General features: G+C 40.0%; 1 protein-coding gene across 1 annotated transcript in view; it reads left to right on the top strand.

The window, feature by feature from the left end:
* The window catches only part of LOC104507799 (probable phospholipid-transporting ATPase VB), a 51,931-nt gene that overhangs the window by 37,047 nt on the left and 187 nt on the right, over positions 1-14,697 (top strand). Inside the window, 10 exon segments of the mRNA XM_010149204.1 lie at positions 685-811; positions 2,289-2,473; positions 5,733-6,045; positions 7,242-7,318; positions 7,846-7,971; positions 9,333-9,533; positions 11,268-11,348; positions 11,459-11,563; positions 12,019-12,206; positions 14,366-14,697. The exon segment at positions 14,366-14,697 is cut by the window's right edge and continues 35 nt beyond it. Of these exon segments, the coding sequence (XP_010147506.1) occupies positions 685-811; positions 2,289-2,473; positions 5,733-6,045; positions 7,242-7,318; positions 7,846-7,971; positions 9,333-9,533; positions 11,268-11,348; positions 11,459-11,563; positions 12,019-12,206; positions 14,366-14,697 (1,735 nt within the window).

Raw genomic sequence — 14,697 nt, 5'->3', positions numbered from 1 at the left:
GGTATTCACCCCCTCTGCTCCACTCTTGTGAGACCCCACATTGAGTGCTGCATCCAGCTCTGGGGGTGCCAGCATAAGGGCATGGACCTGTTGAAGAAAGTCCAGAGGAGAACCACGAAGATGCTCAGAGGGCTGGAGCCCCTCTGCCATGGGAACAGGCTGAGAGCGGTGGGCTTGTTCAGCCTGGAGAAGAGAAGGCTCCGGGGAGACCTTATAGCACCTTCCAATACCTGAAGGGGCTACAAGGAAGCTGGGAGAGGACTTTTTACAAGGGCCTGTAGTGACAGGACAAGGGGTAACGGGTACAAATTGAAAGTGGGGAGGTTTAGATTAGATATCAGGAAGAAATTCTTCCTGGAGAGGGTGGGGAGCACTGGGACAGGTTGCCCAGAGAAGCTGTGGATGCCCCATCCCTGGAAGTGTTCGAGGCCAGGCTGGATGAGGCTTGGAGCAACCTGGTCTAGCGGAGGGTGCCCCTGCCCATGGCAGGGGGGGTGGAACTAGATGGTCTTTAAGGTCCCTTCCAACCCAAACCATTCTGTGATTCTATAAAAAATTTGTTATTTTAAAGGCAACACAGTACTTTACCAGCCTGGATAGGAGTTAAATTTCTGTAATCCAGAATGTTGGCATTCTTATCTTATTTAAATTTAAAATGAGCTCTCTTCAAATTGTGTTATGCAGGTCTTGAATGAAGATGACTTTCAAAAATGGGCCAATTTTCGTCGGGAGGCAGAAGCTGCAATTGACAACAGAGATGAGCTGTTAATGGAGACAGCACAGCATCTGGAGACCAAACTCACCTTGTTAGGTAGCTAAAAATAAGAATTGTCATTGCATGAAGTATCACTTGCTCTCCTGTCATATACTTGACAATCAGACATACAACAGCTTATAGTAATTTATATCAAAAAGTTTTCCTCTGATGTTGGAAATCTCAGGGCTAGGGTACATAGTCCAATGACTGTGTCTAAACAGGTTCTTACGCATTTTGAGCAGGAGTAACTTTGAAGAAGTGTAAACTACCATGTGCCAGGAGCAAAGAACATGTACATCAGCTGTAACTGTGGCTCAGCTGACACAGTAGATAATGAAGTTTCCATAATTCAATCATGTGTCTGTGTCCTTAGATAAACCTAAAAAATACTATGTTATCTTCGATTTTGAGCACAAATTCCAAGGGAATTTTTGTTATTAAACTGTATTCTAAAAAACAGTAACTTAAACCACTGTCCACACATGGGCATTTTTGCTAGTGAATTGTTGTTGCTGCATTGTCATGTTTGCTTGAAGCACTTAAAAGGATATTTCATGTTAACACGTTCATTCATTGGCAGTTGTGCATCATCCATCACCATCATATCTAACAACAATATTCTGTTAAATTATGAAACACTTCAGTGTTTTCTATTTTGTTTCCAAACATTTTGTTCTTTAAGACTTTGATTTTCAGGGTTGCCTTAGTCATCTTTCTGTGAATACAGTTTGTGCCCATACTTCATTATCCTGAATCTCTGTGATTGCAAGCTATTAGCATTATGGCTTCTCATCATCTCTGTAGTGATTTAAAAAATTAGAGTAATAACAGTAAATGCCATAAGCAGAACCACCTAAGAGGTAATATAGATCTTGTCAGAATCTATTACCTTTGCCAGCTCGAGGCTCTGTGTCCTTTCATACTTTATTTCACAAAAAAATTGTTCTTTTAGCTTAAATCAATATCTATCTTTAACGTATCACAGTTACAGCATCTTCAAACTGACCTCTAGTGGAAGAGATAAGAGGAGTGTTGTAGTATTCAGATGGTGATTTACCATCAGGATGAGTGTTGGCTTCTGCTTCTAAGTTTGAGCATTTTTAAAAAGAAAACTTACTGTAGCATTTCTTCTCTCTTTGATGGGTGAAGCATCTAATTTGACAATAGGGATAACATTCATTTAAACAGTCAGAGCTCATCTTCTGGTTGCTTTGATGGGACATAATGCAGTACTTTAAAAATGCATGTGGTGTAATTCCTCTGCCAGTACATTGTAATTTTGGATTAGTAAGAAGAAATGAAATGTATTGTTCTAGCAACAAGTAAAATGAAGAGCCAGAACTTGATTGCTGACACATTCAGATCTTAATCCAAATGCAGATCTTGTGCCTGTGTGTTTATTTGCTGGACACTACCTTGGCTCAGCTCTCGATAAATCATGATTGGAAGTCAAAGACCTTTTCTTAAAAAAGAAAATATGATTTCCAAATGCGAGAAAACTAGTTTGCTACTTATTTTTCTGTTTGCCCAGGAGCAACAGGGATTGAAGATCGTCTGCAAGATGGAGTGCCTGACACTATTGCGGCTCTTCGAGAAGCTGGGATACAAATCTGGGTGTTGACAGGAGACAAACAGGAAACAGCAGTTAACATTGCATATTCCTGTAAACTCCTGAAGCAAAGAGACACTGTCTTCACCATTAACACTGAAAATAAGGTGAGTACAGAGAAATGCATAGAATTTGCTATCTTCCGCTTTCTTTGTGTCTTGCAGCTTGGCACTGTTTTGCTTTAGGCTGTGTTCAACACAAGAAAACAGCCAACCAAAACCCAAATAGCAGCATTAGGCCAGAAACACGCAACAAGGTGATGTGGAATGCAAGACAGTTCTATAGGGCTTTATTCAATTAAAATACAATGATTTTTCCAAATGAAAATATTCTTTAAAAAAAAAAAAAATTACCTGAATAATGATCTTTGGAAATAAGGTAATATGCAGTTTAAGTGCCTCATTCCTTAATAATATTGATATCTGGCTTTTCATGTTGTAATGGAAATTTCCATTACAATGATATTTTAACCCCATGTGATATCTGTAGGAAGACATTCGAATGTGTTATATGAGTCAGTGTGGAAAATGTATGCAGGTGTAGATTTAATTAAAATCAGAACATTCTAGTTGCATGTTTCCTGATAGGATTAGGCTTAATCAGAAATTTATTAGTGAACAATTTAATCCAGTATCTTTTTGTGGAAGCAGCATTTCACCTCCTTGGAAATCTAAATACAGTTCTTGTGGGTCAGTTAAAAACAAGTCACTTTCTTGACATTCCAGGGTGCTGCACATAGTTGTTGATGTGCACAGATATTCCCTGAATTTCCATGGGCAATAAGAAGGTCAGGCAGTAGGCAAAGCAAACATACTCCAGAATTAGGATAATCACTTCAAGGGCGTGTCTGTCAGCTCCTGTGACTCACTAAAATACAGGGAGCAATCTGTGGTGCAATCTATGGCTATTCCTGAAACCGTCTGAACGGAAGAGAGAAAATAGAGTCCTAATTTTCGAAGAGGATAAATGCCATTAAGCATGGTGAAAGTAAAAGGCTTCAGAAAAGCAACCTTGGCTTTTGCGGATTGTGAAGCAACATAAGCAGCGTACCAGGAAAACCATGCCTTGCTTTTGGAAAGCAGGATGGCCACTGCCATGCACAGACTAGAATGTCACCCCTCTGGGCATCCTGGTGGGACAGTGTAGGGAAGAGCGAGTTCAGGCATTACAGCTGAACCAGGGCTGTTTGCTCAGAAGTCAGCCCTGACCATTTCTAGAGCCCAAAACCAAGGTCCAAAATGCCAGCTGTGCTGCCCTCTTCTTTGTTTTGTTGCTAGTGACCTCTGACTTTCCATATACCCTTGGATGCCCCTGAGGTGCCCCAGGCAGCAGCCTCTGCCCTTTTCCCAGCGTGCTGCTCTGTCCTTTTTACGCAGGGTACATTTGAGGCCCCCACTCAGCAGTAACAGCAGTTACTGTGAGATGAGCCTTCCCAGAGGTAGGCAGGAGGCTGAGGAGGGAAGGCAGGGATGCTTTCTGCACCTAGGCAAATCCCTTGTCTCAGTTGCCTCGGTATTTCTACACACAGAAGGGGGGTTACCAATACAAGCTTGCCTTTCTCTATAAAGCTATTGTGAGGGTTATTTAGATATCATTAAAATACTGGCTGTTTTTCTTCTGATAGGCAACTGTGTAGAGCAGTTAGATGGCCTACTTTCTAACTGCTTTTGTCTGCAGTTAGTAGCTCTCCAAACAAGAATAAAATCCTATGCAAATGTCTTTTAATGTCACGGAAATAGGGAAACATGCAATGATGATATGGAATTTGGCACGGAATACATTCCTTGCTTCAATGTGTAATTTCATTTGACACGCATATCTGCTTTAACGGAAGACAGAATGAATATATTTAGAATGGAAATTAGAAGATGGTTTCTGCCAGAGAAGTGATGCTGGAAGGCAAGTGATGATGCAGGCAAGACCACCGTGGCTCCTAGAAACATGGTACCTGCGCTGACCCACAGCATCCTATATGGCCCTCGATCCAGGCTCAGATGCACTGGAGTTGCTCCACAATAAGACTTAGCTCCCTTCCTTTCAAAATGAAGCCAAGGACACTGGTTCTGGATGTGTCTCCCAATGGCAGCAGTGGGGGAAAACAAATAATACATAATAAGTTCTTCTGCTTTCACAGTAACCCATTAATTTTTTCCAAAGTTAAGTCTTGAACCGGCTTCAGTGGGAATGGACTCTCTTTTGACCCCTGAACCCAGCTGTTTATTTAAACACTGGAAATTAAATATCTTCCAGGAAGAATAGATATTTGGGGGGATTTATTTAGAGGCATATAAAGATAAACCAGGAATTTCCACTATAATTTTTGTTTTGTTCACAGAAAGATGATGATGATTGATATTTTTTTGAGTTTTTCACTGTGCAGGCTATATGCAGCATTTTATTAGATGTCAGAGGTACATTTGATTCCAGAACCTCCCACTTAAGTGTAATTTAAATCTTGCAAACATCCTACACATGTACCTTATGCAACATAAAGTGAAAATAACATTTTAGAACTGAATCATCACTCAATAAAGCTGACAGAAAAGGTAGAAAAGGGAGCGATTAGCTTCTCAGGTATTTAGTTCCATGCCACAGAAGGAGAATTTTCAGTACAAACAGGCAGCAAAATAATTTTTAGATCATTCTGGGTTTTGTCTGATAGTGGTACGGCAATTTGGTTCTATATGGGAGAGGTAGGAGTGCTCTCCTTAAATCTGTGTTTGATGCTAAGTCAGTTCTGGTTCTTTGCATCTGAAAGGGATTTCAGTCCAAAATGAGACAAATTTCCTAAGAGGGAAAGACTTAGTTGGTATTTGAGGCACAGTGCTGGGCACGACAAAGCTGTGTCTGTCCCTGATTGTGGCACACACATGGTTTTTCAGAAGAAAAGACCAAACTGTCAAAGTTACTAGGTAGGTTTGAAAATCTGAACCTCTTGTTTCTCTACTGCAGTTTATTTCTGAGGGAAGCAAATGCTGCAATATGTCATATCATTTGTATCAGAACTAGATTTTTAATATTTCCTTTAGAAAAAAAGGATTTTTTTAAAATTTTTGTACTCTCAGCACTGCAGATAGAAATATGTCCTCCTGATGTGAAGATTATTTTCTTTTCTTTTATAATAATTTCTTACTAAAGTTAACTAGCTGATAAGATGTGCACTGTTTTCACTGAAGGATTTGGTGACGTCATTGAAATAATCTCCAATCTGATGAATCAGTGCATTTCACAGTCAGTGTTCCCTAATGTTTATCTGATAGGCTCAAACCCACTGGTATGATTATACAAACATATGCTTTGTTAGATGCTGTGCTGTAAAGGGAGATGGAGATAACTATTTCTAGAACCACTTCTGTTTTCTCACAGGAAACTTGTGAATCTCTCTTGAATTTAACCTTGGAAGAGGTGAGAAAGAATTATGAGGTTGAAAAACCACAGAGGAGATTTTTTGGCATTATCCCAACATCTTTCTCAGCCTCCGAGGCCCCGAGCCCTGAGTTCGGCCTAGTGATTGACGGACGGACACTGAACGTCATCTTCCAGGGGGGCCTGGAGGAGAAGTTCCTGGCACTGACAAAGTACTGCCGCTCGGTGCTCTGCTGCCGTGCCACCCCTCTTCAGAAGAGCATGGTGGTCAAGCTCGTCCGGAGGCAGCTGAAAGTGATGACCCTCTCTATAGGTACCTCCATTCTGAACCTTACAGAAGAAAGGGGGAAGCAGTTTCTTTCTTTATGAGTTATGGAAACGTATGGAACATATTGTATGAGTTATTTCTTGTGCCTCAGGTAGACATGGTGGGAAAATAGCACTGAATAATCTTTCTGATCATTAACCATATGAAAGTCCTTCTTCAGCTTTCAGAGCACAAATCTGGCCCCCATTTAAACACGATGAAGGCACCCCAAATTCAGAATCTCCCAGCAGTCCCTTTCATACACACCAATACAAATGTATGTGTACATTCTACCCAGAATGCCCTCACTTTGGGCGTGGAAAACAACCGATAGGAGTTACTGTTTTGTCTTTTCATAAAGCTATTTTCCTGTCAGATTTTCCCAACTGAAAAAGCAGTGAAAGCAGTGTTATCCCAGAGTGCAGTATTAAGCCCTAACTCATTTGCCTTTTACCAAATAATGTGAAATGCTTTGAGTTTCCTGCTCCACTTTTGGTAAGTCATCCTGATAAAATCCTTGAAGTACTGATTTTTATTACTTTAAAACTAGAAAAATACACATCTGTGGACCAAGCAGAAGACTCTGATGTATTTTAACATCTTTTGCTTTGCCTTAGAGTTCAAAATATAAGCTTCCAGCCTTCCGCTTCAGTTATTTCGCTTTACCAGCTAACCTAATCCACAATCTCCACATTGCAGGCAACAACCGTGGCTGTTCTTTCCATGGAAATTTGGTTACGTATTTAACATATTGCATCAAGTTGAAATCAGCAGAATAACTCCTGAAATTGGCTTGTTACATGATTAGCTGCAGTCAAATTTAGATCATTTGGAGAAGTCAGTGGAGTAGGGTGCTGCAAAGAATGTTGCTGAGCATGAATGCACCAAGCAGAAACCTACAAAACACTGCAGATGGAGATGGTGTTGGGGTGTCCATGTCAACACCCAGCCAGTCCCAATGTTGGGCTTAGCCCCAATGGAGCCAGCTCTCCTGGAAGGGAGGATGTTCCAACCGAGATCAGAGCCTAGAGGTCATGATTGCTTGAAACTCAGTACCAGTTACCCTAATTAAGATGTGTGGTAGTACAGAATAGCCTTCATTTATCAGCATAGCTGGTTTTTTCTCTAATTCTGATATAGATATTTTGTATTAAGCACCCTTTCTTGCACCTTTATCGTGTCCTCCTGTCTTCCCATTCTAGGCGATGGCGCAAATGATGTAAGTATGATTCAAGCAGCTGATGTTGGAATTGGAATATCTGGCCAAGAAGGCATGCAGGTATCCCTTCACTTTATTTCCTTTCCTTTTTTGTGACATGGTCTCTTGCTGCTTATTAAGTTTCGTAGAAGCTCTATACTCTTGAGCGTCATCTTAAAGATGCAAGTTGGCAACATCACTGTCATAAATGAAGATGCAGTTCATAATTATGTTCCAGCCAAAAAAAGAGTTTTGAGCCAACAATTAGCATGCATGGACAAACGTGTGTTTGCTCATAAGACTGGAAAATTAGCAGATGTCTGTCCAATGTTAGGTTAGCATCTGGTTTCTGAATCACCTCTGCTGTAGCTTTTCCAGGTTTTGTTGATTCTCTTTCAGTGTTTGCTGCCCCAAATCCTTTCCCACACATTCCCTTCCTTATTCTCCTCAGATGGAGGGTTCTGCCGAGATAGAAAGTTCTGACTATTTTCTCAAGAGGTTTTTTTTCTACAATATTGAGGAGTAGGAAGTCATTTAAATGTCCATGTTCAAAATCCATCACATTTATAATTTACCTTGTAAATTAACTTATATTCTTTTTACCAAAGGCTGTGATGGCTAGTGACTTTGCAATATCCCGATTTAAGCATCTCAAGAAACTGCTTCTTGTCCACGGACATTGGTGTTATGTTCGCCTGGCAAAGATGGTGATTTACTTTTTCTACAAAAATGTGGTAAGGTTATAAAAATTCTGGAAGTTTTCATCCCAGAAAGGGTTAAGTCCAAGGCTGGGTGGGTTTTTTGCTTTGATTTTGTTTTCTGCAGGTTATACTCTTGTACTTTTGATAAAGCTTCAGTTCTTGTTTCTTCACTTTGCAAGTTCATAGCATGCTGCCTCCTTCTTAGTAATGTGCTGCATAAAGCATTGAGGAAAATATGGCTCCTAAATATATTTTGAAATAGCATTATCCAGAAGGAACAAGGATTCAAGGCTTAGTAACTTTTATGTGGTAGTTCAAGACCTTTATTAATAATAACCATGAGCCTCAAAATAAAATTTGCATAAGGAAGAGCAGATTATTAGTGCTAGAATATAGAAGATGACTCTGCACTAAGAATTGGTTGCCTGTGAATTTTTGCATTTAATTTTATAGGAACCTCTTGCAAGTAATGATGCAGTCATATCTGGCATTTTTATTAAAAATTTAATGTATATGCAAATGAGCCGTGCATTGAAGAATAATGTAAAGTGCAAAAACCTGATAGTAATACAGTTTCTACAAGACTGTGCAAACAAGACCATTTGACGTGAAATACGCTCTGAGCATGACAGACTATTAACTTAGAATGCAAAGTATCTGGTGGGGGGGTTTTAATAATATGGAATAAGCATTACTTCTTATCAGGGTTGAAATTTGTAGTGGAACCTTTTTTGTTGTTGTTGTTGTTTTTTCCTTGATTGGGCATCCTTTTAGAATTCAAAGGATATTAATCTGCAATGTGAAATAGTTCTCCAGACTGCAATGCTGCTGTTCTATTATCTCTCCAGTACCATTAGGGAGCAGGAGGCCTTTGATTCTGCACGGACAACCAGTTTGTGAAAGGATTTTAAAGTCTGGTGCTCAGAGCTGTGAACAGTTTACTTAATTATTCTCTGATATTTTCTTAAAGAAACCTAATTACTTTTTAAAAGCTGCTTCACAGTGGATCGGTGTGAAGTGGTCCCTTAAGATACACTGCTTTATGGAATAAAGTGCAGAGCTGTCTACTGATAGTACCTTTAACTAAAATAATGTTTTCTTGGGAGACTCTGTTAATAACCAATGTACTACATAAACCTCGTAGGTGGAACTGTGAGACGCATAGACCACCTATGCGTTGCAAACTAAAGGGTCCAGATCCGCTCTAATGGTAGGGAACAGTGTGGGGGAAGCAAGAGGAAATAAAGCAGAGGCCACGGGAAAGGTGCAGCTTCACGACACCCATAACCCAAAGAGAAAAAAAATCACATCAGCATGAAGGATGTGCTTCCACACGTGGGGAGAAACAGTTCATCTTGTAACAGGGTATTGTGTTTGTATTTGCTTTTCCACAGAGCTATGTCAACCTGCTCTTCTGGTACCAGTTCTTCTGTGGGTTCTCAGGCAGCACAATGATAGATTACTGGCAGATGATTTTTTTCAATCTCTTCTTCACCTCGATGCCCCCTCTTCTCTTTGGAGTCCTGGATAGAGATGTTTCTGCAGAAACACTTCTAGGTTTGCCCGAGTTGTACAAGAATGGACAAAATTCAGAGGTTTGTCTTGATTGCTCAAGTAACTCCTTGATAAACCAAAGGACATTTTTGGTTTTGTGAGGAGGGGCGTAAGAGTTTCAGACTTACTTGGAACCAAACGGTCCATTTATGGTTTCTAGTTCACTGATGTCCATTAAAAGAAGGTATAATTGTAGCTGTCAGAAGAATTGGTAGGGAACATATGATTGAAGTGGCTCCCTGGAAGGTAAGGTTGGTGCTTGGTCATGGTTCGAAGATGTAAATGGGAACGTTTATTCTGCCTTTAAATATATGGAGCAATCTAGTTTGGTACCAGAATGCTGCACTATAAGTGAAGCACTAGTGAATCTGCCCTCTGGTGTTTCTGACCCAAAGAGGAGATGATGGAGCAAATATATGTGTGTGTATGTATATATGTGCACACCTTATATATATAAAATTTTTCAGTGAAGGCACAGGGAGAAATAAATAAAACAGGATGAGAAATTTAATGAATGTGGGTAAAACAGTTTAGCTGGTCCCTGAATAAACTCTGCTCAGATTTGGTGCTTCAGTCTCTACCTACTGGAGAAGAAAAGCTTGTTTAAAATATTAAAGTAATAAGAGACAAGAAAACACAAACCCTTAAATCAATAAACAGTGTGACATCTTTTTCTGCTCTCAGGTTCAGATATACACCTGTTAAAACATAAAGGATTTTGTCACAGTTTGGTGTCTAGGCTGTTCTAGGCATGAACCCTTTCATTTATTTGCTTTTATTTGAATAGTAAATATTGATAACCTTCAGGATATATGCATGAAATATGTTTTTACCTCAATTTGCCTGAGGTTAAAGAACCAGTCTGATCTGGTTGCGAGCAGCACACACATACAGACATACATACACAGTTTTGCATATACATGCATTACAGTAGCACTTGCTCCCAAATTGCCTTAACATTTTTAATAGGAAATTAGGAAATTATTAATGAGAAAATTTGATGTGGCCGAAGTTTTAAATCACAGAATTGTAGGGTACTTAGGAATTCTCTCTCCTTTTTCTCCTCATCTCTACTTTCATTATCTTGGACTGTGATTTTCAGCACTGATGAACACAATGGGTCACATCATGTTTATTGATATTTTGAAAAACCTAGGCAAGGGAGGGAAGAATTTGAGGGTTCTCTGTAGAACTTCCTATCCTTTTCCTTAGGAGCTCTTGGACCTTTGAAGGGGTCATTGTTGGCGCTTTGGCATTATGTCTGCATTGAAACAACAGGAGCCCAACCTTCTGTCACTCCAATAATGCATCCCATTCCTTAGGACCTGTGGCCCCACAGGTCACTAGATGAATTTGAGTATGACAACTGCTCAGATTAATATGGCACAAAATAGATGTTCTAATGGAAGGAGGCTTAACAGAAAGGATTGTTTACCAATTCTATAACTCTAGGAAGATCTTGGTTTGAAAAAGAATTTGAGGAATGTGGTCTTTTGGGGAGGGAGGGGACATTCATGACATTTAGCTTTTAAGACCCTTAGTTTACTGGCTAATCTTCCTAAGGACTATCTTTAGCTAACACAGAGAGAAAATGTCTGTTCAGAAATAAGCCTTTGGCCTAAATCAACTGCTCAGGAGGCATTTACTTATGAAAGGAAACCAGTTAGCTATAATCAATAGTCTGAATGGAAGAAAAACAGACATCAGTTGTGCCTGCAGCATAGACTAGAGATGTCTGTCCCATCATAATGACTGTTATCTATAACCTCCTGCAGATATACAAGCTGTCAACTTTTATCATTACAATGTTGGATGCTTTCTATCAGAGCCTCATTTGCTTCTTTGTCCCCTATTTGGTAAGTACCGGGGTCATTAATATTCTCATTCTCCTACCCTCCTTAAAAAAATAGGAAAAATCACTTCTGAATAGTCAGGGTTCATCACAGTCTATCTGCCTGTTTTCTAGACATATGAGGACTCTGACATAGATGTATTTTCCTTTGGAAACCCCATCAATACCATCTCCCTCCTGACCATTCTTTTGCATCAGGCTCTAGAAATGAAAACATGGGTATGTGTTTGACCTGTCCTATTCACATGACTATTTTTCTTTTCTGAATACAGCATTCTGTGTAGACATGACATTGTCTTTCATTTACCTGAATTCTGGGTCACAAGAAGTGAGTAACAGATGCACTGAGATTTCACAATGTGCCAGAATTTGATTAATAGCCTCAGGATAATACCATCATGTGCACAGCAACAGAATTTGCTTCTGCTGTGCCTGCGGACAGGACAGTACACAATTATGTCCTCATCATTATATGAGGACATGTTTATTGAAGAACTGTATTCGCTGTCACTGATGCTTTATAAGTTAATTTCCAGGTACTTCTCCTGCTGCACTTTCAGTAGCATGGATCTGTTGGATATGTTCTTTCTAATCCTTCTTTGTATCCTCCTGTCTTACACCCAGAGTCGGCGTCCCACAAGTCTCACTGTCATTCTGTGCAATTCTGCTTGCAGACCCTATTCCACTTGGTAACGATGATTGGCAGCGTGGTGTTTTACCTCACCTTCTCTCTGATCTACAATGCCGCCTGTGTAGTCTGCAACCCTCCCATGAATCCCTACTGGATTATGGAGAAACAGCTTTCAGACCCTACATTCTACCTACTGTGTCTTATTACCCCAGTCATCGCGCTCTTGCCAAGGTTTGGATGATGCACCCTTTTCCTCTTGGTTTTCATTTTTTGGATTTGTAGGCATTTAAGTGAAATAACAATAATGATGGATATGGATATGACATATGTCAGTCACGTATATTGCACTGGGATAGGTGATCGCTGCGGAAGTCAGATGCCTGGGATCAACTTTCCAGTTCACAAACCATTAATTTCTTCAGTTATCTAGCCCTAGATAAGTCACTATATATCTATTGCTCTTGTTTTCCCACCAGGAAGACCAGTCTTTCTGGGGTGAAGATGTAGCAGATTTGTACTGGTAAACTTAGATAACTACATAATTTTTCACTATTATAAATGCCATGTTGTTGAGTTGATCAAAACGGGAAAGCAAGTCTTTGAAATATTCTTATACCTTTCAGAGTTACAAAATTTATTCCATTTCTTTAGTATATTACAGTGCATTACTAAGCCAAATTTAAGAACATATTTCTATATCAAATAATTTTCTGCATCCAGAAGCTTGGTTTTACCCAGTACAACAAAGCAGGTATGTTAAAGATAGCTTTAACTGAGGCTGAATAATATTTGGAGGGGGATGATTATTTTGATAGGTTGCTGAAAAGATCTGGTTTGAAAACCATAATGATTCTGTTCCCATATATGTATACGATAACCTCACTACTTTTGATACTTAATGTCTTAATTATTCTTTAAACAGGTATGATTTGTCTTAGTTGCATCACTTACTTGAAATTTTTATTTCCACTTGGATAATGAAAAAAATTGGCTGGCTTGACTGTCTTGCTAGTCTCCTCATCCTAATTGTCATGAAGTGGTGCAGCACGCTGCTATTGCAAGAATCAGGAATATATTTTTAGCATCAGATTTTGTAAATGTTTTAGGGCATTAGAATCTCAGCCCTAACTTTGTCTAAAAAGGAACCTTTAAGACTATATAATATTTTTCTTCAAATTATTATTATTTCCCCGTTCGAGTTGAGATGCTCTTGTGATTCCATATTACATTCTATAACTTCAGGTCAGGATGAACAACACATAGTTCAGTAGGTCTCGTGTCTTCTAGGCAAGGCATCCTTTTCTAGACTGTTTTGCTCCAGTATGACTTTTGTTTTCCTGCCAGCCCTCATTCACAGTGTCATTTCATAAAATCACAGAATGGTTTGGGCTGGAAGGGACCTTGAAGACCATCTAGTTCCAACCCCCTGCCATGGGCAGGGACACCTTCCACTAGACCAGGTTGCTCCAAGCCTCATTTGCACTGAGCTCTCTACTGAGACCTACATCAAACACGTTGATAGAGAACTCTGTGTCTCCATCTTGGGTATTCAGCAAGGTTAAGATTGTTGTTTCCTCAGGAGGATACTGATCCTAAAGTTTTGCATCTTGAGATCTTCAAAGTTGGAGAACTGCTGTTCCTTCATGCAGGTACCCCTGATTATCTTCCGCAAAGATCTCACAGAATATCCAGACCGCAGTTTCTGCTGCAACTCAGCTGTGTCAGCATATCACAGCAGTGGTCAAACCACACTTTTAGAAAATGCACTTCATTTTCAGTTTCAGTTGGTTCATCTCATCACACTGCCTGCTCCTTATCTCCTTCAGAAACCAGTTGGAGCCTTGAGATGCTGGTTTCCTTCTAAGAGGTTTTGTTAAAATCCTTGCTTTCCTTGGTCCTTCCTTTTGCTACTGCCTGCTGAGCTAGCTGACATTTGAGACACTGCAGGCACTCGGGGGAGGCTTGCCTGTGCCCTGCCTGCATTCACGCTTTTCCCGGAGCACTGTTTGGCAGTACTCTGCTATGCATCCGCACCTCAAAATTGCCTGAACTTCGGTTTGGGACAAAAACTGCACAGTGTTAGGTATATAATCTCAATCTCCTCAAATACTGCACCTCCTCATGATCCTCTGTGTATATTTTTTGCACTGTTCAGCAATCAAATGGTTCTATTATCATTTATTTAGTATTTCTATACATGTAGTTGACTCTATACAGGTCAAGATAAGTATGTAGTTAAATGTTGTATTAAGATTCAGGAGTCAATTTACATCTACCAGGTCTACCAGGTGCCTGGGGAGCAATGGAAAATAAGCCACGGAATTTGTGTTATGTGATGCAAATTATGGAACTCACTCACTGGTAAGACAATTTTTTTTCTCCTTCATCAGGTTCTTTATTTTTGCTCTACGAGGAACTTTTGGAGCATCTCTGATTCTGAAAGCACAGCAGCTGGATAAGCTTCCTAGAGGGCAACAGGATCTTGAAATCCAGAAATTGAGATCAAGAAAGCAAACTGCTTCTGGTGTACCTGCATCTATGGATGACCTCGACCAAAACATCAGCCAGTTATGTGCATCGCCATTTTTACATCTGGCGGCAGCAGCAGTGTCTCATGGGGACACAGAAAGTCAGGGATTTTCTGCCTCTGAAGTGAAGCCTCTCAGGAAACAGATACCTGAAGAAGGCTGCTATTTCTTTAATAGGTGGGCAGAGGAAGAAT

Source organism: Eurypyga helias, unplaced genomic scaffold (genome assembly GCF_000690775.1).
Source record: "Eurypyga helias isolate BGI_N326 unplaced genomic scaffold, ASM69077v1 scaffold2703, whole genome shotgun sequence".
In the NCBI taxonomy this organism is placed as follows: Eukaryota; Metazoa; Chordata; class Aves; order Eurypygiformes; family Eurypygidae; genus Eurypyga; species Eurypyga helias.
Note: the sequence above shows the minus strand (reverse complement) of the source record. Positions and strands in the feature narration are given on the sequence as shown.